The sequence below is a fragment of the Branchiostoma floridae genome, chromosome 19, assembly GCF_000003815.2.
Source record: "Branchiostoma floridae strain S238N-H82 chromosome 19, Bfl_VNyyK, whole genome shotgun sequence".
NCBI classification, from domain to species: Eukaryota; Metazoa; Chordata; class Leptocardii; order Amphioxiformes; family Branchiostomatidae; genus Branchiostoma; species Branchiostoma floridae.
In genome coordinates this window covers 5,396,161-5,420,493 of record NC_049997.1, presented here as the reverse complement: position 1 = coordinate 5,420,493, position 24,333 = coordinate 5,396,161, and the positions used below count along the sequence as shown (strand labels likewise).

The window sequence follows — 24,333 nt, the reverse complement described above, 5'->3', positions numbered from 1 at the left end:
AATCTTCATTGACGTAGCTATAAGAGTAGTTTGGTAGGGGGGGGGGGGGGGGGGCTAATTGTTTAGATTTGTAAACCCCTTCCTGAGGAACTCCATATCCGCAGGTTCCATGTCGAAGTCCATGGGGGAAAGATAGTCCACGTCCACGCCGATGCATCGCCCCACGTCTTCCCGCTATAAAACAAAAGGGTTTAAAAACGGTAACCAATTTGACAAGGGCAGTCACTGACAGGGGTTTATTGTACAATAAAGTTGAAGTCATCTTGAAGCTGTTTTGGTTCAGGAGACAAAATTTTGTAAGATTCAATTTACCCGCAACCCTGAACCCAAGCAAGGGTTTTATTGGACCGAATTTTCGGGGCCCGCCTGTCCCCTTCCCCTCGGTATTCTGACTGGTTCACATTGTACTGCAGCACAAGGGGTCCCTGCTTACACTGCACTGTAGCCAAGGGGTCGATACTTATAAAAAAATTTATTTTGGGACCGCATCTGTAAGGAGCGACGCCTAGGCTGCAGTACAATGTTATATCAGTGACACTTGCTCTGTTGTGGCATACGGACAGTGTGACAGCCAGCTAAGACTTATGTCATGACTTCGTGCATTGAATTTTGTAAACGCATGCTAAATGAGTGTAGGCAAACGATTTCTGATGCCATTTATAGTCTATCTAGAGAAATCAAATTCAAACCACTTGTGTCATGCACCGAAACGACTTCCGCCATGTAGTGAAACGACCGTAGCGAACTGACAATGCAGCAGAAATACTGGTTACTACTGACACAAGCCAGTTTGATCCGCCCCACTTGTTCACTACCCCAGAAATGTCTTAAGGTGCTGTAGAACACAACTTTCCTCACTTCACTCAGGTGAAAATGAGTACCTAGCTTCTGCTAGGGCAGTCCCTCAGATAGGACATTAAATAGAGGTCCAACGAATGTGTCTCAATCTTACCGTGAATCGGTTCTTTCTCCCAACGAAATCCATCAACGTTCCGTAGTATTCTCCAACAGACGACACCGGCCTTTCACCGAGGATTTCCATCTTGGCATTTTGCAGGGGAAGAAAGTTCTGGTAGATGTTTTTGATCTTTGTGTCGGTCAGCTGAATAGAAGAAGAGAAATTTCCAAAGATTAAGGAGGACATCCACATCCAGCTAGAGGGGGCGAAGCTGAACCGGAATGAGGGCTGGGAGCTGCCAAAGTCCTACCTACCCCTTCCCCGCAAGGAGGCTGGGGGAGGGGGCAGATGATCCACGCAAGCCTGACCTAGTCTCGTGTTCTCTCGCGAGATTGAGACTAGGTCATTCATTTGACGAAGATGTGCTGGTAGACATCGAAAATTTGGGTGGTATGTACTGTACCTTTACAAAACAGTCATTGATTGAAGAAAATTGTTGTAACTGTATGCATACGTGACTGATATGATGAACCTCTTCAACGAGAAATTTCCTGTTAAATGTTTGATATGAGCACCAACAGCAAATGATTCTACGCGTACGGTTGTGTCCAATGCATAATATGCACAGTTTTTTTTATATGCTTTAACGGTGCACACCCCAGTTCTTCCGCGACCGGGGTCCGTGGTAGTCCGCGACCAAAAAGTGACGAAAGGCTTCCGAGGGCCCATGTTTGAGTTGACATTTCTCATTATTTCCTGCGAAATGACATTAAACGGTTACATGGCTGAAAAGCGTAGGAAATGGTGTGTTTTTGGTGCAAATTGTGTTTTGGTCCGCGCGTTGCTTCCGCGATATCCCTACGCCGGAATGTAAAGAGGCCGGTGACCTAGATTTACCTCTGAAGCGCTGTGTCAAGCAAAGTTGCAATGCCGCGCGCCGTGGATGATTAAAAAAACTGTAGTACTAGAATTTTCTTTATAATTGGCTGGATTAGTCTTTAGATTTTCCTCTTTCTGGCAGTATCAGTCGTGCTTGCCGGAAAAATCTTCTTCATCTGTTTTATCCAATGCTAAAATGCCCGATTTTGTGCATCATTTTTGACATGAAAATAATGTTTTTTCCCTATAATTTTTCAAAATTAGAGAAGTTGAAGGATCGAAACTCAGTTGGTCTTGAAGCTGAAGGTATATCCTCTCACCCCATATACAGTTATTTTCCTTCAGGATAATTCCCTGGAAGAGATGGTCGCTAGACTTGAGGGTGTGCCGCCTCCATTTGAACCCCCAAATAAACTGGTGTGTGCCCCCTTAAGACAGACGAGGACAATGTGACACTGCACTGCACCCAAGTTAGTAACTTATTTTAACAGTGCCAGATATAGAGGACAGTCATGAGAAGGTAAAGGTAGTTCCATAGTATTCAGATACCGTATGGCGAACGGCTTGATATTCATTTTGTCTGGGGCACGGTATTGGATGGCGGAGCCAAACCCTACCTCCCACCGCATTTTACCTCCCCAACCGAAGTCAGGCAATCATTTTTACACCTGGGTGACGTAAGGAAAGACGTGAAAAATGCCCTTTGTAATGTAGCATGACGCAGGATTAGAACCCAGGACCTCTGGCTTCTGGGCTAAATATCCATATACACGAGTTGCTCTTTCATTCCACAAAATATCATGGAAACCTCTTCTTGAGAAAATGTAAAATTCAAATATCTTACCTCTCCATTTTCATTTAGCAGCAGCATCTTGAAGGCTTCTTCTTTCGTACGCACTTGGAGACGCTGGACGTCCCTTTCATTCACCGTCTGAGGAAGATAAGACGTGGGGATATTAGTAGCTAAGATCACAACACATAAAGACATCGTTGTATTACAGGACATATCAGTTTTCTTTTACACAACCAGTTAATCTCACCTTAGCTTACGTTTCGATGACTGTCAGACATCTTCCTCAGAGTTTCTAACTGGAGTTCTGCTTCTCTCCGCCATATGTAGCCGATGTAGGTGGCGCTTTTGCGGCGAGAAGCTCTGAGGAAGATGTCTGACAGGCATCAAAACGTCAGCTAAGGTGAGATTAACTGGTTGTGTAAAAGAAAACTGATATGTTCTATGATCTACCAACCTGATGAAATTAATGACAATGATAATGACAATGAAGTTTATGTATATTCATGCCCCATTGGGGCTAAATGCAGTAAGTTACTTACAGAGAGAATGATAAGCTATGCTATGTCCTACTTATATCTACGTTTTACATGCTTCTTCCCTCTTCTTAAAACAGGTGTAAACGAATTTACAGAATTCTTCTATTACATGTAAGTTATCTGTTGACATTTGGTATTTAAATAGGTCTTCCTTTGCTAGATGTGCATATTTCTGTTTTACAGGTGTAGTGTTAACAAAGGTATTACGTAAATCCTTGTACAGTGAACATTCCAGAACAAAGTGCACTTCGTTTTCTATATATCTATAGTTCTTATTACAAAACATACATAATCTATCAATAGGAGGGGTTCGGGTGTATCTGCCCGCTTCAATCTGTCGAGGGTGATCACTGATTCTTAGTTTGGTCATGGCTCGACGATATCTAAAATTTGTTACATCGATGTATTTTTCTCTTTCATACGTAAGCTTGAATGTTTTGTAGGCCCTTAGCTTATTTCCTAAGCTAATATTATTTTCGAATCTTGTATTACATACTCGATATAAACGATCTCATGGCGCAATACAACAGGTTTGTACTGAAGAGTACAACCTATAAATTCCAGACACTTTTATTTGATCACGTACTCCGAGATGGACCTTCACTCTTTGATAAGGGATTTGAGGGAAGTGAGGATATTGACGTAATTGTTTATTTCACATGGGAAAAATATCGTCTAATGGAGCTTTTCAATATATCCTGGGGGAAAACCTCAAACAAAAGTCATGTACATCAACTCAGTCATAGTTACAAGAAAAGTAACAAAATTACTAATTGGTACAAAACCAAAATAACCTAAGTAACCTATTTCTTTATTATACATACAATAAATAAGCTGGTGTGTTACGCCGAATGTGTTATACCGGCCATATACATACAGATACAGAAGTGTAACATACACATAAATGTATAACATACAAATATATGTAATAACTATGTTTTAAGTTTATGTCCTGCTATAGTATTATCTATTGTGCATAGTTACTGTACGTGATTTTTGCCGGTGCCGGTGCGGTAGCACCGGCTTTGAATCGACAGAAGCGGTTCGTTCAACGGTTCGTTTGGATAGATGGATGCATGGATCGGTCAATTTAACCTAACCCTTCTAATAGCCCTTCTATACGACTGAATACGTAATTGAGTCAGCGTGGCCAAACGGTCTAAGGCGCTGGGTGCAGATAGCAATTTGCTTCTGCAGCCGTGGATCGTGGGTTCGAACCCCACCTGTTACAATTTCTTTTTCTTTGTTAGACAAATCTCATGTAATGTTTTTTTAATAGAAGACAGACCAATTCAGTAATTCGATGTTTAAAAACTCTTTTTTCATGTGATTTTGTTTAACATCGAGGCTTTTTCCAAAATACGCACCGGCCAGCTTTTTTCAGAAGCTTTCTTGTTTTAATGCAGCAGCTGTAAAATCAATAATATTCAGAGGTGCTACTGTTCGAGTGTACTTTAAAATGTTGATTTAATAAATAAAGATTAAAGAAATAAAAAAAAGAATCATAATACAAAAATACGCAAAACAATGGTTTCACTTTAACATGTTAAACCGTAGAACATAAAGTGCCTTTCTCAGGAGCACAGCATATTAGCTCGTCACGGAATTCGAACCCAAACGCTCTGGGGTCTGGACCGAACACAACACCCTACCAATGCGCCACCGATGCCGATGGTAATAAGATATACCAAATTAATAAAGAAAGCATTCTTCCTTTGCTCTATATTCCCCTTATATGCCCTGTGTAACAGGCAGGTTGCATAATTTAAATAAGTTGGTCTCCAAGGAGGCTAGGCTTTAAATAAAATTTGTGGTATAATATGCTGCTTCTGAATGTGTTAGGTACACTCCACTTGGGTCTAAAAACAATGCATTAGCTAAAGTCCTTCCCGCGCCTGATGGCGCATAGGGCGGCGCCCATCTCCGTTTCATTAGCCCTTGGGCCACACAACGCAATCACTACAGCAGGGGGCTAGTCCACTGGTAGTAGTGTGTGTTCAACTTCCATACTCTTTCCCGAATGCTGAGTGCTAAGCAGAGAAAGCAGCATGTACCATTTTTTAAGTCTTTGGTATGACTCGGCCGGGGATCGAACTCCCGACCTACCGAATGCAAGGCGAACACTCTCCCCACTAGGCCATTGCATCGGTTATAAAACACAATGCATTATGTCAACAAAAATCCCTTAAAAAGCATGAGTGCAACACGTAAGCAAAACGTACCATCAGCACATAAATTTAAATTTACCTCATTGAATAGCCGCCTTGCTTCTTCTACTGACATGAAAGTGTTGGTTTCTGATATTCCCTCTCGGGGTGTGCGTTCCTGAAAAAGAAACAGATGCGTTCCTGAAAAAAAAACTAAAAAAAACAAGCACATTTTTTGTGTTAGAACGTTTGTATGTGTTTGGCCGTATGTGGTTTAATGTGGATGGGTGACGCTGAGTGTCTGTGTATCACTATTCACATTCACCAAGAATATGTTTTTGAGGCTGTTTCCGTATGTGTCTGTGTTAGAGAACACCACAATTTTAGAATACCTGCATGGACTTATATATGGTATGTGGGTAGGTCTTAATGAGACCTCACAATAATAATATTTTGGCCCCTTAACGACTGTCTAATGTACTGCAGTGGTTTTTGTTGTCGTGTTTTTGACAAGGTATGGTCATGATTTTTGAGTGGTAGATTAACGTAGGATTAGGCTCGCTAGCGGCTATTTTGTAACTGCAGGGACTACTTTGTTTTAGTTTGAAAGTGAATATTTCAACAGATGATAATGATTCTTTGGAATGTAGATAACTTAAGTAATCTTTAACAACCGTATGCTAATTATGCAAATGAGTTGCTAATTTAGTCAAGAAAGTTTAGAAATACGCTGCATAAGGGGCTCTCTGATATGATTCATGCAAATTAGAACCTTCCTCACATTATCAATACAAAACAGTTATTTTATTCAAAAAGGTTGACATTAGTTGACGAAAGTACGAGTCTCTTCTTTGAAATTCCATAGCTATTATGATAAAGAAAAACAACTTACTCTTCGCTAGCGGTGGGCACCTAAAACCCGGACCTGGAATTGAACCTAAAAATATTTAAGTCCAAGTCCAAAAAAAAACCTAAATGTCAGGAGCCAAGTCCGGACTTGCAAAAAGCTATCTGTCACTTATATTCCCTTTTTTGTTCCAAACCATCTAAAAACTTCCATAGACAGTGAAATTTGCACTGGAAAAAGACAAAAAACATTTCGTGTTTACCCTGGCTGTATATAATTTGCATACATTTTTCACATTGCATTCAATTGATGCTAACATGCAACTTCATATGCACCATTCCCCTCCACTCAAAAAAGGAAAAATTTCTCGCGCGCATAATATGCAATGATGGGTTCAGATCCGGATTTAAAGTCCAGACCTGAACCTGAACTGCTGGACCTGAATCCGGACCTGAACCTGACTATGAGTACGCACCACTACTCTTCGCTGCTCAGTATCAACGATCCCTCCATCCATGTCGTCATCACCGAAGATGAGCTGAATGATTGTCCCTATCTTTTGTATCTGCCTTTGGAGAGATTCCTTGCCCATTTTTGTCAAATCTTCCTTTTCTCGCAACCCTTCAGCATATTTCCTGTGTAAGCAAAATATACAAAATATAAGTATGTAATTTGATATAGTATACATAAATTAAAAGTATTATTTCTAAAAGAGTAGGAAAAACGAAAAAAAAGGCGAAAAATGGGGGTACTTGATCAGTTTCCGTTGATATGTATTTCTCTATACTGGAATTGAATGGTAATGACATTAACTTTCTCTTTCTTTGAAAAAGCGATGTCTATTTTATGATTAAGTAGAAATATTTTTTCTGCTATTTTCATATAATAATTTTATGATAATGACCTTTAGTAATAGATCATCTACCTTTCCTTCTTGGTGGGGGGTCTTCGATTGTGGAAGTCAGGATTGACCTCTGGTAACCTCTGCAGTCGTTTCTCAAACAGATACTGGTGCGTCTCTCGGTTATTCTTAGAAAACTAATTAAAAAAAGGTTGATTAGGCTTATAATTAAGATCAGACAAGGGTCATAACGAAGACCAAAACTTTCTTGATACATCTCATCTAAAAATCTACAAAATCCTTATCAACATCAACCGTGTGTTGGGCCACCATTTTTTGTAGACACGATGCTATTTTCAAATACAATTTAATCTCTACAACTTAGCTGGATGAAATACGGAGATTTATTTCCGGATGTTTTGAGTGACATTCATCACTCTTCTTCAGCGCCACTAGAATGAACTGGCAGAAACAATTCAATACAAGTGCAGCTAACTAGAAAAAAAACTGGTTGAACATGTCAATTCACTAACTCCTAAGGATCGTATGCAAATGTCACTCAAGTCATGTTTCCATAGTTTCCGATGGTAAATAGGAAAAGTTATTGTCCCTTGTGATGCAAATCGAGGTCCCATGTTCTGAAGACTTCATTCTAGTGACGCTGAAGAAGAGTGGAGAGTGAAGGCTTTTTATCCAACTGTAGAGATTGAATTGAATTTGAATATTGTTTACCTGGATTTCTAACCTTCATATACACAATACTATTGAGTCGAATTTGCACGTAGGCGGTGCGATATTTGAAAAATTGAATAGATGACTCACGACAAGAACTCCCAGTGTTCTGAAGAAGTCGTCAGATCCTGGTTCCGGGGATCCGAAACGTTCCTTCGTGTATTCAGGGTAGAAGAGTTGGTCGGCCATGGTTGAGTCTGTCTCACTCATGCTTTGAAGACGGCGGTAGAAAGAGGAAGACTTGTCCATGGAAAGGTACCAACCTAGGCACCAGATCCAATCATTAAGACAGAAAAGTTGGTAGGAGACTGTAGAGTACCCTCACTGTTAATGACTATAGCAGTAACGTTTAGAAATCTAAATTTATATACGCCAAGTTATTAAAGCTGAAAAAGTATAGATCACATGATGGATGTTGAAACCAGGTATGAAAGTACTAGTATTCAAATTTCTGTAAATAATGTCATCAGTCTGGTAAAATGTAGGATATAGGAGAATTCTTTGACCCATCCAGTTTGTACTTACTTTGCTTACGTTTCAATGTCTCTCAGACACTTTCCTTAGAACTTCTGACTGGAGTTCTACTTCGTCGGATACACCTACATCAGCTACTTATAGCGGCAAGAAGCAGAACTCGAGTCAGAAGCTCTGAGGAAGCTTAAGGTGTCTGTGAGACATCGAAACGCAAGAAAAGTAACGTTAAGTACAAACTGGCTGTGTAAAAGAATTCTCCTATATCCAGTATTCAAATCAGGAGAGTATTCAAATCCTACCTTTGAAAGGAAGGTAAACAAAGAATTAATTTTTAAAATACGTTTTTCATCCTTTATGCCTTAGATCCAATGTAGAAAAATACCGTTTTAAGCTAAGGGCACAACTCGCCGTACGTGCAAATACGTGCTATCTACGTGCCAAAACTTGGGCAATCTTTTGGGATCCGTAAGTGGCAAGTACCGCCTCCATACGAACTCGTAGGGAATCCGACGGATTTTGGAGCACGCAGACACGCCGTAGAACTTTACGTGCATGCAAAACTTTGTGTGCAATCGGGCTGCAGATTCGCCCCCCGCACGTGCCAGTACGGGCGACGCGCCTGCCCTGTACAGTCTGAACGTTTTCAGAAATACGTGGCGGACGTGGAATCCCAAAAAAAAGTTCGGACAAATTGCACGTACGGCGGGTTGTGCCCTTAGCTTGAGAAGGACGTACCGTCAAAGGCGTAAAGTGGGAAATTTGCTGCAAGTCCACCGTCGATAAAGGTGTAGAGCCTATCCAGTGTGTATGGTTGGAAAGCAACTGCAAAAACGACAGAACATTATGTTAGTGTGTTGCGAGAAAAACGCGCGTAGAAAATGCTACAAAATTTCCAAACGGTTGGTATTTTACTTTTCCACGCAACGACGACTTTCTTGCTATACTATGTCATACCTGGCCAAGATATGCCGTCATATTGCAAAAAATATCGAAAAACGGCTACTAATGTCGTACAATGCCAAAGTCATTTAAAGATTCCATTTTTCAGAATACCATACTCTGTGTGATCGGTCATTTGTTCAACTTTCCTGATCACTTAGATTTCAGAATGAATTCAACGTTTTTGCCAAAACTTTTCTTTTTGACACGCATGCACTGGTCAGTCTGTGGGTTCCATTCATATAATCAAATAAAAAAAAGGCCTAATGTAAATTGTCAGTAACACACGTACTGATACCCCTTTTCCACTAGGACGGCGCTCTTGATCTCGCCGCGCTCTCTCTCTGCGACCTAAAATTTGACATATCTCTCAACAAATTGTATAGAATAGAAACGAATCTTTTTACACTTTGTGTGTTTTATTGTCTCCTCAGTCACACTTTTACGTTTTGTATGATATACCCAGTGTGAAATCGAAGGTTACACTTATCCTATTCAGGTCGCAGTGAGAGCGCAGCGCGATCGCCGTCTAGTGGAAAGGGTGCCTTACCTGGGATGGACATGGACATGCGTACAGCCTCTCGTACCCTCAAAATAGGCGTGGTTTTGACGTGGAAATAGGATTCCACGTCGTAGTTCACGTTGTAGGCCACGATGCACAGCTCTACCCCAAGGACGTGGTAAATCTATATCGAGATATTAATGTTTAAGGTAAGATATAAACAGTTCAAATAACTGCGTCACTGTTCTGTTATTATCTCCAATTTTTTTTTAAATTTATAATTTAGATATTACTTAATACGTAAGAGTATGACTACGAAGACGAAGACGACAAAATACAAAGAAAATAAGAAAATTTGTTCTTTATCTCTGAAATTCGTTGAATATCTTTAGAACCCCGCAGTAAGGCAAGCGTGAGATACCACCCTAAGGTACAAGAAAAAGCACCAGAGAATGGGCTTCACGTTCAATTTTATTTGAACCAATATTCTAACATCATACAAAAAACAGAAAGCATTCTATTGGAATTCCCGTATGCGTTTTTGTGACAAAATGTAGGCGAAAAAAATGAAGGCATTGATTCCAAAGTCGCTGTTCTATGACATCAAATTGCGCATAAATTCTGAATCATTTTCAGTGAATCGCCATAATGTCTCCATAAATACAATTGGTACAAACCTGCTCAAAGGTCACGTCTTTGTCCAATGGTAGACCTCGTTTCTTCAGGTGCCTCTCTAGGATCTCTCCAAACCACTTCATAAACTTCTTGCCCGGACACGCGCCTTTCTTAGCGACGACATCGATGACTTGGATCATCCTCTTCATGAAGGGAATCCAGTTCAATGCTTTGCAACGAGCATCTGTAGATTTTGTAAAACATACGTAAGCTATACCTTTTTATACATATTAAGGTATGCCAAAAATGCCCCTCCTTGAGTTATTCCCTTTCAAAGTCTGACGCTAAACCTGCCCTGCAGTTCCAAAACAAGGCCAAAACCTATACTACTTACTCTAGGCATCAAGAGCTGTCTACCATTCAAAAATCATAGCCGCAGCATGTTCAGAACTCAAACTGGAAAGGCCGACATTGCTTGAGAGCAAATACAGCATATTTCAGCCATCTACTTCCCCAAGCAACAATGGACTATTCCAAAATCACCCATGTGCAAAAATGGAACTCTTCTGCTTAAGATGACTAAGCATCCTAAGCTACTAATTACACGTATGAGCAAAAATGAATCGTACAACCCCCTTCCCTGCAAGAATGGACTCAAGTGCACCCAATGTAGAAGGGTAAGATAGACCAGTCCAAAAACACTTCCGCTAAGAAATGGAATTTTGAATCATCAGCCGTCCAAAACTGAATTTGAAAGACATCCCCCCCTTTGCAAGAATGGACTCTACCTGTTATACCCCTGTGCAAAGTGGAGCGATCCAAAAATACATCCGCTAAAATAGGACTTTGACATAATCACCAAAGTCCAGAAATACATGGCCTTTTCTATAATAAGCAACCCAGTCCAAAACTGAATTTTTTTTAATAGTCCCCTGTGCATGAAGGGACTCATCCATATTACATCAGGCTTGCTGATTGGCTGCCGAATCCTCAGGTACAGTCTTCAGGTGGGGTCAAGTTCCATTCAACAAATGGAATTCGGAATCATCACCCATGTCCAAAAATGAATTTGTTAAAAATCCCCCCTATGTGAAAAAATGGACTGTCCCAGCAGTAGCCTTATGTCAAGTGGATCAGTGCAAAAACACTTCCGCTAAAAAAAGCATTGGCATTATCACCAAAGTCTTACAGTAAATTTTAAAAAACACCCCCTGACCAACAATGGACTCTTCCAGCAAAATAACCTTGCTCATTGGCTAATAATTAATTAGATTTACCTTGTCCCCCCAACCACCTGGAGGAACATGGACTTGGTAGGTATGTAGATGATTGGATCTACCAGAAACACCTGTGGCTTCCAGAATGACCTAGAGGTCGTTGACCTCGGCACTTCCACCTCACAAATCCAAAATTCTCCCACAAAAACCTCCATAATGAGCCATTTTGAAGTGATTTATACCAAATGTTATGCATGGATTCTTTGAATAAGTACCTAGGGCACCTCTGTGCTAAATTTCAGGTCATTTGGATGTAATACCATGGTACAGGGGGCCTAAATATAAAGTTCAATGCTTTGCAACGAGCATCTGTAGATTTTGTAAAACATACGTCAGCTAAACTTTTTTAAAACATGTTAAGGTATGCCAAAAATGCTCCTCCTTGAGTTATCCCCTTTCAAAGTCTGACGAGTTTGAGTCCAAAAATTGCAATAAAACCTCAATAAAATTATTTTAGAAGCAGATATGAATAAAATGAAAAAAACGCCTAAGGGTATTGGCCCACTCTACCCTTGTGCCAAATTTCAAGTCATTCGGTCCAGGAACGACGGAGTTGATTCGATTTGAAGATTTGACAGGAGAAAGAAAGAAGAAGAAAGAAAGAAACATTACGAATACAATATATTTCACCATACCTATGGTATGGCTGAAATATAAATATCGAACCAGGAACTTCCGCTGCGATACCGTAACAGGCTGCTAGGGGGCCGAAAATCTAATACTTTCCAGGTTTTATAAATTACCAGTTAGAAACAAACTTTTCGATGCATGTGTCAAACCTATTCTACTTTATGGCTCAGAAATATGGGGCGCATTTAAAAGCCCTAAAACCTGTCCCATTGAATCTGTTCACCTTAAATTCTGCAAACAAGCACTAAATGTCCCCAGACCAGCATCTAACCTTGCCACAAGAGCGGAATTAGGGAGGTACCCCATTCAACTGGAAGCCTCCCTGAACGCTATCAAACACTTTCTAAGAATCCGTCAAAACGTGCCAGCTGACAGTCTACAAGCCGACGCCCTATCTTGTCAATTACAACTAGATGATAATGGAAATAAGTGCTGGGCGTCCGGCGTTCGTAAGATACTGGAGGAATGCGGTTTTGCCTACATATGGAGATCTCAAATATCTCCAGGAACAAACCTATTACCTATAACCAACGCCATCAGCCAACGATTAAAGTATATTTACATTCAAACATTTAGAACCGAAATACACAATGACAACCGGGACAAATCTTTCGGTAACAAATTACGAACCTATAGATTATTCAAGACTATTTATAAAGAAGAAGAATATCTGATGGTGAAAAACATACAGCACAGAGTAGCTGTCACTAAACTCCGGATTAGTTGCCACAAGTTACATATCGAAGCTGGAAGGCACAACCGCACCCCCCTGCAGCATAGAGTCTGCCAATTTTGTGATCTACAACATGTAGAAGATGAACAGTATTTTATTTTACACTGTACATTGTACCATAATGAACGGATTGTGCTTTATGGATATATCAGAAAAGAGTTCCCATATTTTGAACATCTTAATGCAACGGATAAATTTCTATTTTTGATGCGCCTAGACAAACCCTGTATATCAAACATTATATGTTCTTATATCTACACCTGTACAAAGAAGCGAGAAGATGTCGACCATCCTGTTAGCTTAGTACCTTCAACTAGTTAAATTGTATCCTGTTTTTTTTTTTTCATATGTTTGTTATTCTGTTATCAGTCATGTCTGTTATCAGTGACCTGTACCTAGCCCGTCGAGGCATGAATGTACAATAAAGGTCTTTCATTATTATAAAGACCTACCCACATACCGAATATTAATACAATCCATCCAGGCGTTCTTGAGTTATGCTGGTCTTCTACATACAAACGCTTCCCAAAACGTAACCTTCTTGGCGAAGGTAAATAATGATTATATATTATACACAATAGATTGCGTCTTTTTTCCACGTACACTTTCACCGGGCGGTCACTTTACAAGCTCTTTCACAGAGGTGACCACGCACGCGCGGGTGAGAGGAACTATGGGTAATATGTCAGAGTTGACGGCTCTCAGAAAATCAACAACCCGCCATTTTGCAGGCGCGATTACGTTCCGGACATTGTTACACAAATCGAAACAATAGTAGAGACGTCAGACTGTTTACGTCTGAGGGCATTCAACTTTGACATATTATCCAGAGTTCCTCTCACCCGCGCGTGCGAGGTCACCTCTGTGATAGGGCTTATTCCGATCTAAAAGGAAGACCATCGACAAAACTAAATAGCCAGATTGAAATTAATGTTCCTCTTACCTAACACAACGTCCAGTAGATTTTTCGAACTCAGTTCTTCCAGCATCTCTTGTGGCGTTAGACCGATAGCGAGGAGGGCGGCTGTGATTGCGCCTGCGCTGGTTCCCGCGAACCGTTTGATATGGGGCAGAATCTGGGCATCCTCCAAAACCTGAACAAAAACAAAAAGGAAATAAAAATTCATATTGTAAGGCTCTTTTGGCACAAGCAAGGAGTACTTACTTCCAACGTTTCGATGTCTGTCGAACACCATCATCAGGGTAGAATGACTGGAAACTACTTTTTGCTGCTACTTATAGCCGATGTAGGTGGCGCTGCAGCAACAAGAATGCCGTCCCAAATGTGGCTTAGCTTGTATCCCCCTCGTCTCTGTTCATGACTGGAAACATTTTATTTACGGAAAAAATTATTTTTGAAAAAGCTGACCACATAACCTTATATAAGCGCCACAGCAAGTAAATCTTATGGATTTCAGAAAAAATAAACAAGACTTTTTTTCCTCTTCGGGCCAGATAGACCTGTATAAGCCTATTTGGCTTCTCCCTCTCTAATAGGGCCTACACACTGGAATCAAGCAGAACCAGCCGGAATGAAGTACTAGTATTTGCAAAATTCGTGCCACATTCGGGGCCATTCTGAATGGGAATTCCAAATGGGCCTTATATCCCCTTCACACGAGAAGGAATGAGCCCAAATGCCGTCAGAGTGAAAATTCATGCATTCCTGGGAATTCGTAGTGTATTCCAGATACTATTTTATTGGTCACATTCGGGCAGGATTCGAAGTGGCTTGCCGTTTCGGTTCTCCATCGAATGAGATAAGAATGCGGTCGTACTGCAGTTATAATAGTTAGAATCCACTTAGAATCCACTTGGAAAGCCATTCGATATTTCTCCACTTCTAATGCACCTCGACAGTTTTTGACATGTCAAAAACGTTTGAGCTGGCCAAAAGAACGGGGACGAATATCCGGAATGCAGTACGAATTGCCAGGAATTGCCAGGAATAGAAAAACAATTTCGCTCTGACGGCATTCCGGCTCATTCGAGCTCCCGTGTGAAGGGGGTTTAACCAAGGACATTCTGTATGCTATCTTTCAACTTTACTCTGCACTTTCTTTTTATGTGCAAATAAATTAAATCAAATCAAATCGAATACATCAAATTGTCCTCACCTTACATACTCCGATGTACGCGATGCCTTTTGCCCCTCCTCCCTCGAAGACGAGATTCTCAAACTTGAAACGGTGATCAGCCCACCGAGCTCCGACGGTTGTAGGGAGGATCGGCACCGGTCTGGATCCACGTTGCCCCATACTCACAGTTTTAGAGGCTTCGTTTGATGTAACTCAGAGCTGAATTGTAAGCCTGCGTGGAAAAACGTAGTGTATAAATATACATGCTATCTTCATCTAAACACAATCTTATCTCTATACGTTTATGAAGATTAGACATCCAGGTAAAGCTTATGTCACAACCCACCGTACGTGCAATTTGTCCGTACGTTTTTTGGGGAGGCCACGTCCGCCACGTATTTCTTTCTGAAAACGTTCAGGCTGTAATCTCCAAGCAGATTCCTCCGGTGGCATAAAACAGTAACATAAGCTGGGGAAGGAGTTTAGCCGGCAGAGGAGTATAATTTGCCACCGCGGAGGCGGTGTTACTGTTTTATGCCACCGGAGGAATCTGCTTGGAGATTATTCAGGCTGTACAGGGCAGGCGCGTCGGCCGTACTGGCACGAACGGTGGGCGCAGCCGGATGGCGCACAAGGTTTTGCCTGCACGTAAAGTTCTACGGCGTGTCTGCGTGCTCCAAAATCCGCCGGATTCCCTACGCGCGCGTTCGTACGGCGGTGGTACTTACCACTTACGGATCCCAAAAGATTGCCCACGTTTTGGTACGTAGGCAGCACGTACGGCGGGTTGTGCCCTTAGCTTTAGCAATATTCAAATGCAATTCAATCTCTGCAACTGGATAAAAAAACGGATATTTACTTCCGGACGTTTCCAGTGACATCCACCACTCTTTTTCAGCGTCACTAGAATGAACTAGCTGAAACAAGTGCATACAAGTACAGCTAACTTGAAAAACTGGTTTAACAACTAACTTGTAAGAGCTAAATTCTTGATTTGTAAACGGGGCTTTAGGACAATAGTTTTTCCTATGGTGTTGTCTGTCATTCTTCTTCAGCTTCTGACAGAACAAGCTAATGCCTACAGGAGACATAGCTAAAAAGACTGTTAAATACCCATAACTCATAATGGTCAATAAAAATTGATGCCATTAATATGTGGATCGTGTTGGCATTGTTCGCATGGTACGACAACACCGTCTGGAATATGCTATAGATATTAGGAAAATATAACATTGACTATCATAATTCCACCAGGTGCCATAATACCGCCACCTCAAAAAAACCTTTAAGGTGCTCTCTCACCGGACTTGGGGCACGCTGGCGGCATTGCGGGGTTCGTTCACTGCTTCACTGCTTTGTTATTTTCTCCCATCTTTTATAATTTAGATATTGCGACATACGTAAAAGTATGACTTAGAAGACGACAAAATACACAAAAAGTAAGAAAGAAAATTCGTTCTTTTTCTCTGAAAATCGTTTAGTATCTTTCGTACCCCGCAATCTAAATTATAAAATATCGGAGAAAGTAACAAAACAGTGACGCAGCGAACGAATCCCACAGTGACGCAAACTTGACGCAAGTGCAGCGAGAGTACACCTTTCACCATATCTGGTTTCCTTTGTAGGAACTCGAAACTTTGTAGGTTTCGAGTTTTGTAGGAACCAGACATTCCTTGAGTGTCCAAGTTGTTGTAAAGCTGGTCTATATGCCGCGTCTACATGTTACGTAAGGAGTGTAATTGGAATAAGGTTAATAATAATAACGGTTTTATTTGGTGCTCAACATGTACAGAATGGCAGGGCTCTGACACTAGGCCCTGAATTGCTCTTGTACATACATCAACGTACCATAATAAACTTTACACGGACATTTAAAATCATTCATATTTGTCAGCGTATTAAGATATCTAAAATTTACATATTTGATTGAGCAATAAAATCAACGCATATGGTAAAAACAACGCAGTCTATGAGTTCAGTAGTCTGACGATGTGCGGAATTGTACTGTTCTTATATCGCTCTGTTCTGGCATTGATAGTGGTCAGCTTGCCGTGTGATCTGGTGAGTCGCCCACTGGTTTCGCCTCGTGTTGGTGGAAGCCACTGTCTGAATGTTCTGGATTGCAACAAGGTGCGGCCGAATTTCACAGTAAGCTGTTCACGTCTTTGCTGGAGAGTTGGTAGCCCCAGTTGATTGCATGCTTCCGAGGTAAGACAACGAAGCCTTTGTTTGATTTTGAAGTGGTGGCGTTCTCAGGCTGTTTTGGCGCGGTGTACATGTACATGTACCGTATCATGTACCATATGTCCACAACAGCCCCTGTTAAGAGACATATATACCTAAAAGTGGTGTCTCACTGCACTTTGGGCACTGTTGCGGCACAGTGGGGTTCGAAAGATTACTCAACGAATTACAGAAACAAGAACGAATTTTCTTACGTTTTGTGCATTATGCTGTCTTCTAAGTCATAGTTTTACGTATTACGCAGATTCTAAATTGTAAGAAAAAAAAATCGGCGAAAATAACACAAGAATGCCGCACCGGTGCCCCAAGTGCAGCGAGGTACCACATTTAGACTGAACGTTCACAAAAAAAAAAGAATTCTCGAACATCAATGTTCGTCGGATGCTCTACTTATTTATTCAGAATTATCAATATATTCACATAGAATATCCAGGACTTTCTGTTACGCTGAAAAAGTAAAAATTTTAGATTGGAAGCAGTTTAAATTCCAGTCGACATTAATCCGAGAAAATGAATAAAAGTCTTACTTCTTCTACGTTTATTCTCTATACAGAAGGTTGTCATTTTATACACAAGGCTTTATTTCAATGGACATGAAGTGCAAATTCAAATACATCATGGCATGTGACAATTCCTGCATGGCAGATATAGAAAAGTATATCAAAGAAGGTTTAGACATTAGAAATTTCTCAAATGATTGTAAAAGCCCTCAATGATTGTAAGAAACTTATTCCATACTACAACTCCTGTATTAGTTATTTAAGCTATAGAACTGTATTTATGTAGATACCATACTTTGTACCTCGTACAATTGTTGTGCAATAAAGATATTATTATCATTTTTGTATTGTTAAGTTCAGTTTTTATTCCTAGAATAATGTTTGTTGTTGCTAGTAGCAGTCTTGGTGTTTAACTGAACACTGAAAAGTACAGGAAATGGCCCCACCTTAACGATGGAAAGAGTTCCCATAACTTGACAAAATGTACAACGCCGAAACATATCCGGTGTGTTTTGATGGGATTAGGGTTATAAGATGAACAAAGAAGCTATGTTTTCAGTGTAAACTATGTACTAACCTCACTTAAGTGCCTTTACACCAGTCGTATGGAGTACTAAAAGGAATTAAGTTCAAATAGCTTACAACTGTATGGCTACAATGACCCCTGTTTGACCTGAAATTGGTTCTGTCTCACCCTATATAAAGGTGGAATCTCACTGCACTTGGGGCGCCGGTGCGGCACTGCAGGGTTCGTTCACTGCGACACTGTTGTGTTATTTTCGCGATTTTTGATAATTTAGATATTGCGTAATACGTAAACGTATAACTTAGAAGACAAAAAATGCACAAAACTGAAGAAAATTCGTTCTTTATCTCTGAAATTTGTTGAGTCATCTACGAACCGCGCAGTACCGCACCGGTACCCCAAGTACAGTGAGAGTCCACCGTAACGCCCATGGTTGCCCAACGTTGCTAGTAAACAAAGAATTCACACCCCATGAGGGTTAAAGGCGTTCATTTTTCTCCTAACCACACAATACAAGACAAACTACAGTTTGGCGTGACCTGTCTATTGCAATCTATTTTCATCACTACAATGTGATTGCCCTGTCCTCTCAGTGACCTCACGCATAACCCTGATGCTGTTGCGTGCGCCTTTGGTCACAAGAATGGTTTCTGTTGTGTTTGAAGCAAACTATACATTTACAATTTGTTGACATGTACAATAAAGCGACGCAAAGTAGGAAAAGAAGTGGCCTGTATTACGTCTGGTCGTACTAAAATGATTATTTCTTTATTCTCAACATATATTGTATATAAACAGACAGTGACAGGGTAAATTGATATCATTACATTTGTAACCATGGTAACGTGAGAGATTACTACTAAGTGCTTACTTTGGATCCCTTTGGAAGAAATTTAAGAGCATCACTGCTAATGTTAATTTGGCATTCTGAATCATCGGACTGAAGTAATTCTGATTTTTATAAGGGTCGTTTCTTAGCGATTTGACAAACAAACCAAAAGAAAGCCACTATGAAGTGCGTGCTATAGTCTTGATGTTCATGACGCGGTAAGACCTTGACCGACCGACCGACAGACAGACCGACCGACCGACAGACAGACCGACCGACAGACCGACAGACAGACAGACAGACAGACAGACAGACAGAACGACCAACCAACCGACCGACCGACCGACGTTCATGACGCGGTAAGACCTTGACCGACCGACCGACAGACAGACAGACAGACATACAGACAGACATGCAGACAGACAGACAGACAGACAGACAGAACGACCAACCAACCAACCGACCGACCGACCGACCGACCGACCGACCAACCAACCAATTAACTTATCGATCAAGCAGACCACCAACAAAGCATATCAACCAGAGAACTGACCACTGACCAACCAACCAGCAGATTCACCATCAAGTCCAAACATATACTGATTGGTGGTATATACAGGCAAAGTAAAAGTCTAGAAAAACTCAAACCCAGACCGTGACGGTCTTCTTATAGCAGACTGATAAATGATGGTATAACTTATATCTGAAGCATGACGTTAAAATAGAAACTTATTATAATAAGTACCTGATAGAAATAGCATTAGAGAAACGATGATAGGTATAAAGCGGTACACTAATTTGGTTGTTAATATCAGTCTAACCTTATTGCTGCTTATTTATAACTAATTATTAATTAACAATCATAGAGTCCATTCCAAGACACCATGAGGGTTTTTAGGCGATATTTATAATTAGTCTGAATTATTTTGAATAAAAGAATATCTGAGCCACAATAATTAAATTATTTTCAAAAAATTGACTAAGAAAATACTCATTTATTTGAATTTCTTTGAATATTTTAGAAACATTTTGAAAGTAACTGTACAAAAATATCTTTATTTAGAATAATTGTGAAACCTCTCTGTGATTATTTCACATTTACAAATATTTACAAAAAATGGTAAACCTGGCCAAATGGTATAATTAGTTTATTGCCCCCATAAAAGTAAGCCCTATTGTTGCATCTGTATATTTTTAGATTTCACTGCTGGGCACTGGTGGATCCTTTGTGGTGGGCCATTGTTGCATGGCACCCAACCATACTTTGCAAGGATGTGTGAATCGCTATCTTCCCAGCCCACTGAACCATTTACAAAAAATGGTAGAAAATGGTAAATAATGGTAGAATGCTGTTATAATTATTTAGAAACCATTAGAAGTATCCAATTCCACACCATGAATATTTCGAAAGTTTTACAGGACCAGGGAAATATTTATAAAGTTGAAACAGTGTTAAAAATATTTCTGAAGTATCAAATGTCCTAGACATATAATTACAAAACTTTAAAATCAATTCTAAACAATGGCAACAAACATCCGCATGGTGTCTTGGAATGGACTCTACTATCATTATAATCATTAATAGTCTAGAAATATATACATCTAAAATAATTGCGGACTTATTGTGTTCGATTCTAAGAGATGCGAGATATAATCTTTGAAGTGCTATGAACATTGTCTACTGCGTGGCAATTGTCGCAGAACAGAGCTAGCGCATAACGACAACGTTAACTTAAAATGATTGTGTCGCATTTAAGATTTCAAATAAGTTGAAGTAATTTTATCTACTTACTTTGGATTCCAGTGAGTAAACTTTCAGATGACTATTGCTGGCAGTTCTGGAAAGCCTGAAGGATTTGTTCGTGTTTTATACGCGGGGTCCCTACCAACGGAACAAAACAAAACAAAACAAAACAAAACAGAACAAATCGGCCCATGGCTACTGTGTTGTCACTACAATATATCTGTTACGTTATAATCATACTTCTACTGGTAGGAAAGGTAGAGTTGATAGCACACACTCGGAGTAATGCATGGATGCCATATCCAAACAGAGGAACTCGTTGTAAATTATTTAGAACGTGCCCGTCTTAATATTTAATAGAGAAATAGTGTTTGAGGGCACAGTTAGTAGGCAACTTCTCTCTCACAGTCACGACTCAAATGTCTGATCACAATTCATCCTTGTTTTTCTCGCCACTTACCTTCTAATTAAAAAAAAACGAATGCCTGGAAAGTAATGACTGCAATGAATTAAAATTTGGAAGATATTGATAAAAGGCTTCATACTACGAAGTTGTGCCTCGAAATTTGAGTTGCGCTTATTATTTCTGGGTGAGGCCGAGGACTTATTGATCACCCCTCGTATATATTACCACGGCCTAGCATAACTTTTTTTTTATGGAACTCTTTTCATCGTCAGGGCGGGGCTATTTCCTGTACTTTTAGTGATGAGTTAAACATCCGGTCTGCTACTAGCAACGAAAAACATTCAAGAGAGTGTAGCACGCCCTTCCTTGTGATTTTCGTCCGGTTTGTTTGTTTGTTATGTTGCCAAGATACTGCTCATATAAGAAGCAGAATAGTTCTGTTCGATGATTCAGAACGCTACATTAGCAGTGTGGTTTCTTGACTTTCTTCTGAGGGATCCAAAGTAAGTAGTAATCTCTCAAGTTACTATGGTTACAAATACAGCGCTATAAATTGATAGATTTTGTTTAGTTTTTAGACTATGTAATCATGTACTATAGAGGTTAGGGAAAAAGAAATATGCCAACAATTTTAGTATGACCATAAGCCTGGTGTGTGCTTTGAAGTTGATATTGTAGTCACAATTGTTTGTTTTTTTAACCTTTTTTTGTATGTTGCATAGCAACTGATGTGAAAGTAGAACGTAAGGTATCTCACTGCACTTGGGGCACCGGTGCGGCACTGTGGGGTTCCAAAGATTGATCAACGAATTTCAGAGATGAAGAATGAATTTTCTTACGTTTTGTGTATTTTGTTGTCTTCTAAGTCATACAGTTACGTATTACGCAATATCTGAATTTCAAAAAGAATCGGCGAAAATAACACAACAGTGCCGCAGTGAACGAACCCCACAGTGCCGTACCGGTGCCCCAAGTGCAGTGACATACCACCTTATGGTAGAAAGTGATGAATTACTGATATCTAGCCCTATATTTGTCTATCTATCTATCTATGTACCTATACATCAAAATTACAGACAATAGTGATCTGAAATTATAGCCTTGGCGGCTAGATCATAGCCTCTACCAGGCTCCGTGAATCGGTGGTCTAATTGTAGAAATTGCACAACTTGAGAGTCAATAGTGCGCTAGGGGAGTCGTCTGGCCAGTAAAACCATATCGTGGTTCGAGAATCTACTTGACAACTCTTGGCCCATAGTCACGATTCAGATAAAACTAATTTATTCGCAAGGGAACACTGATCCCATCCAAACCCACCGTAACTGTAAAGGTAGGGTCACACATGCATATATATTCAAGTCCGTTTGGGGTGCGTATAAAGCTCTTAGTCTCTACCAGGCTCCACAGGTCGCGGGGAAAATAGTACAAATTGGACAAATATAGATACATAACATGCCAGATGAATTAGCTGACCGAGAAGTATGGTTAGCTACCAAGCTTACTCGTCTGACATGTTACCTGTTTACGTTTGTCCAATTTCTATAATTTTTACAACGACCTGTGGGGCCTGGTGGAGGTAAATACTCCCATGCGCGCCTCATACGGACTTAAATATATACGCACGTGTGACCCCACCTTAAATGAAATGTATAGTTTGCTCTAAACACAACGGAAACCATTCTTGTGACCAGTGGCAAAAGCAACGGCATCAGGGTTATGTGCCAGGTCACAGAGAGGACAGAGCTATATTACCTTGTAGTGATGAAAATAGATTGCAATGGACAGGTCACGCCAGGCTGTAATTTGTCTTGTATTGTACCTTCTAACTGCCTCATGCGTCGCACGACTAAGTCTAAGTTCGGTTAGGAGTTACAACAAAGGAAAATGAACGCCTTTAACCCTCATGACGTGTAAATTCTTTGTTTACTGGCAACGTTGGGCAATTTGCCTATCATAGTGCAACGTTACCATTTCTTTTTCTCTTTCCATTCGATGTTAACATATATCTGGAAAAAATCGTACATCATAGTTACATATCTGAAATGTATAGTTTCCTCCAAATACAACAGAAACCATACTTGTGACCAAAGATAGTACTGAATGTAAATCTGTATCTGTATTATATTCTATATGACCCTGACCTCCCTCATGACCTCAATGAAAAGCGGCCTGCTGGCCGATTTGAGCTTCTCATGAATAAACAAAGGTTCAAACAAACAAAGGCCAAAGCAACATCATCAGGGTTACATATGAATTCACAGCAAGAACAGAGCTATTACCTTGTAGTGATGGAAATAGATTGCAATAGACAGGTCACGTCAGGCTGTAATTTGTCTTGTATTGTTCGGTTAGGAGTTACAATAAAGGAAAATGAACGCCTTGAACCCTCATGAGGTATAAATTCTTTGTTTACTGGCAACGTTGGGCAATTTGCCTACCATAGTGCAACGTTATCATTTCTTTTTCTCTTTCCATTCGATGTTAACATATATCTGGAAAAAAATCGTGCATCATAGTTACATGTCTGAAATGTATAGTTTCCTCCAAATACAACAAAAACCATTCTTGTGACCAAAGGCCAAAGCAACATCATCAGGGTTACATATGAATTCACAGCAAGAACAGAGCTATTACCTTGTAGTGATGGAAATAGATTGCAATAGACAGGTCACGTCAGGCTGTAATTTGTCTTGTATTGTTCGGTCAGGAGTTACAACAAAGGAAAATGTACGCCCTGAACCCTCATGAGGTGTGAATTCTTTGTTTACTGGCAACGCTGGGCAAACCAAGAGCGTTATGTAGGGTCAATCCAGGATAGAGCCTACTTCAGGTCAAACAGGCGTTCTTGTAGTCATACAGTTGTAAACTATTTGGAACGTGATTGCTTTTAGTAATCCATACACCTGGTGTAAAGGCACTTAAGTGAGGTTTAAGTGGAGTGAGATCTAAGTGAAGTAGTTTGCACAGTCGCGACTGAAAAATAGTAGACTCCGTTGCAGTCTTCGGAACGGAGCTGTTTTTTGGGGTGTGTGGGGGCGTTGGTTCGCGATTTTCGCCGTTGGCTATGTTCTCTTGTGTAAGGGAGTTTGCCGAGGAAGGGAGTTTGCTTCGGCTGGCCGTTTGCTCCCTTTGCCTCCGGGTTGGTTCCCCTTCCTGCTTGCCT

General features: G+C 40.4%; 2 protein-coding genes across 2 annotated transcripts in view; one reads left to right on the top strand and one right to left on the bottom strand.

Moving 5' to 3' along the window:
• LOC118406302 overlaps window positions 1-24,333 on the top strand; it is a 72,959-nt gene that overhangs the window by 11,804 nt on the left and 36,822 nt on the right. The window lies entirely within an intron of this gene.
• Window positions 55-15,147, bottom strand: LOC118407111. The gene is made up of 12 exons (XM_035807529.1): window positions 14,961-15,147; window positions 13,787-13,937; window positions 10,266-10,447; window positions 9,637-9,772; window positions 8,883-8,969; window positions 7,764-7,936; window positions 7,026-7,138; window positions 6,576-6,735; window positions 5,354-5,431; window positions 2,622-2,708; window positions 953-1,102; window positions 55-174 (listed from the first exon to the last, which is right to left on the bottom strand). Exons 1-12 carry the CDS (start codon window positions 15,099-15,101, stop codon window positions 55-57), a joined length of 1,578 nt encoding a protein of 525 aa, XP_035663422.1. The 5' UTR covers window positions 15,102-15,147.

Coding starts and splice junctions, on each gene's coding strand:
- LOC118407111 (XM_035807529.1), bottom strand. CDS start 15,101: ATGGGGCAACGTGGATCCAGACCGGTGCCGATCCTCCCTACAACCGTC. Junction 9,773..10,265: donor AAGACGTGACCTTTGAGCAG/GTTTGTACCAAT, acceptor ATCTCGATATAG/ATTTACCACGTCCTTGGGGT. Junction 2,709..5,353: donor CAAGGCGGCTATTCAATGAG/GTAAATTTAAAT, acceptor TATCTTCCTCAG/ACGGTGAATGAAAGGGACGT.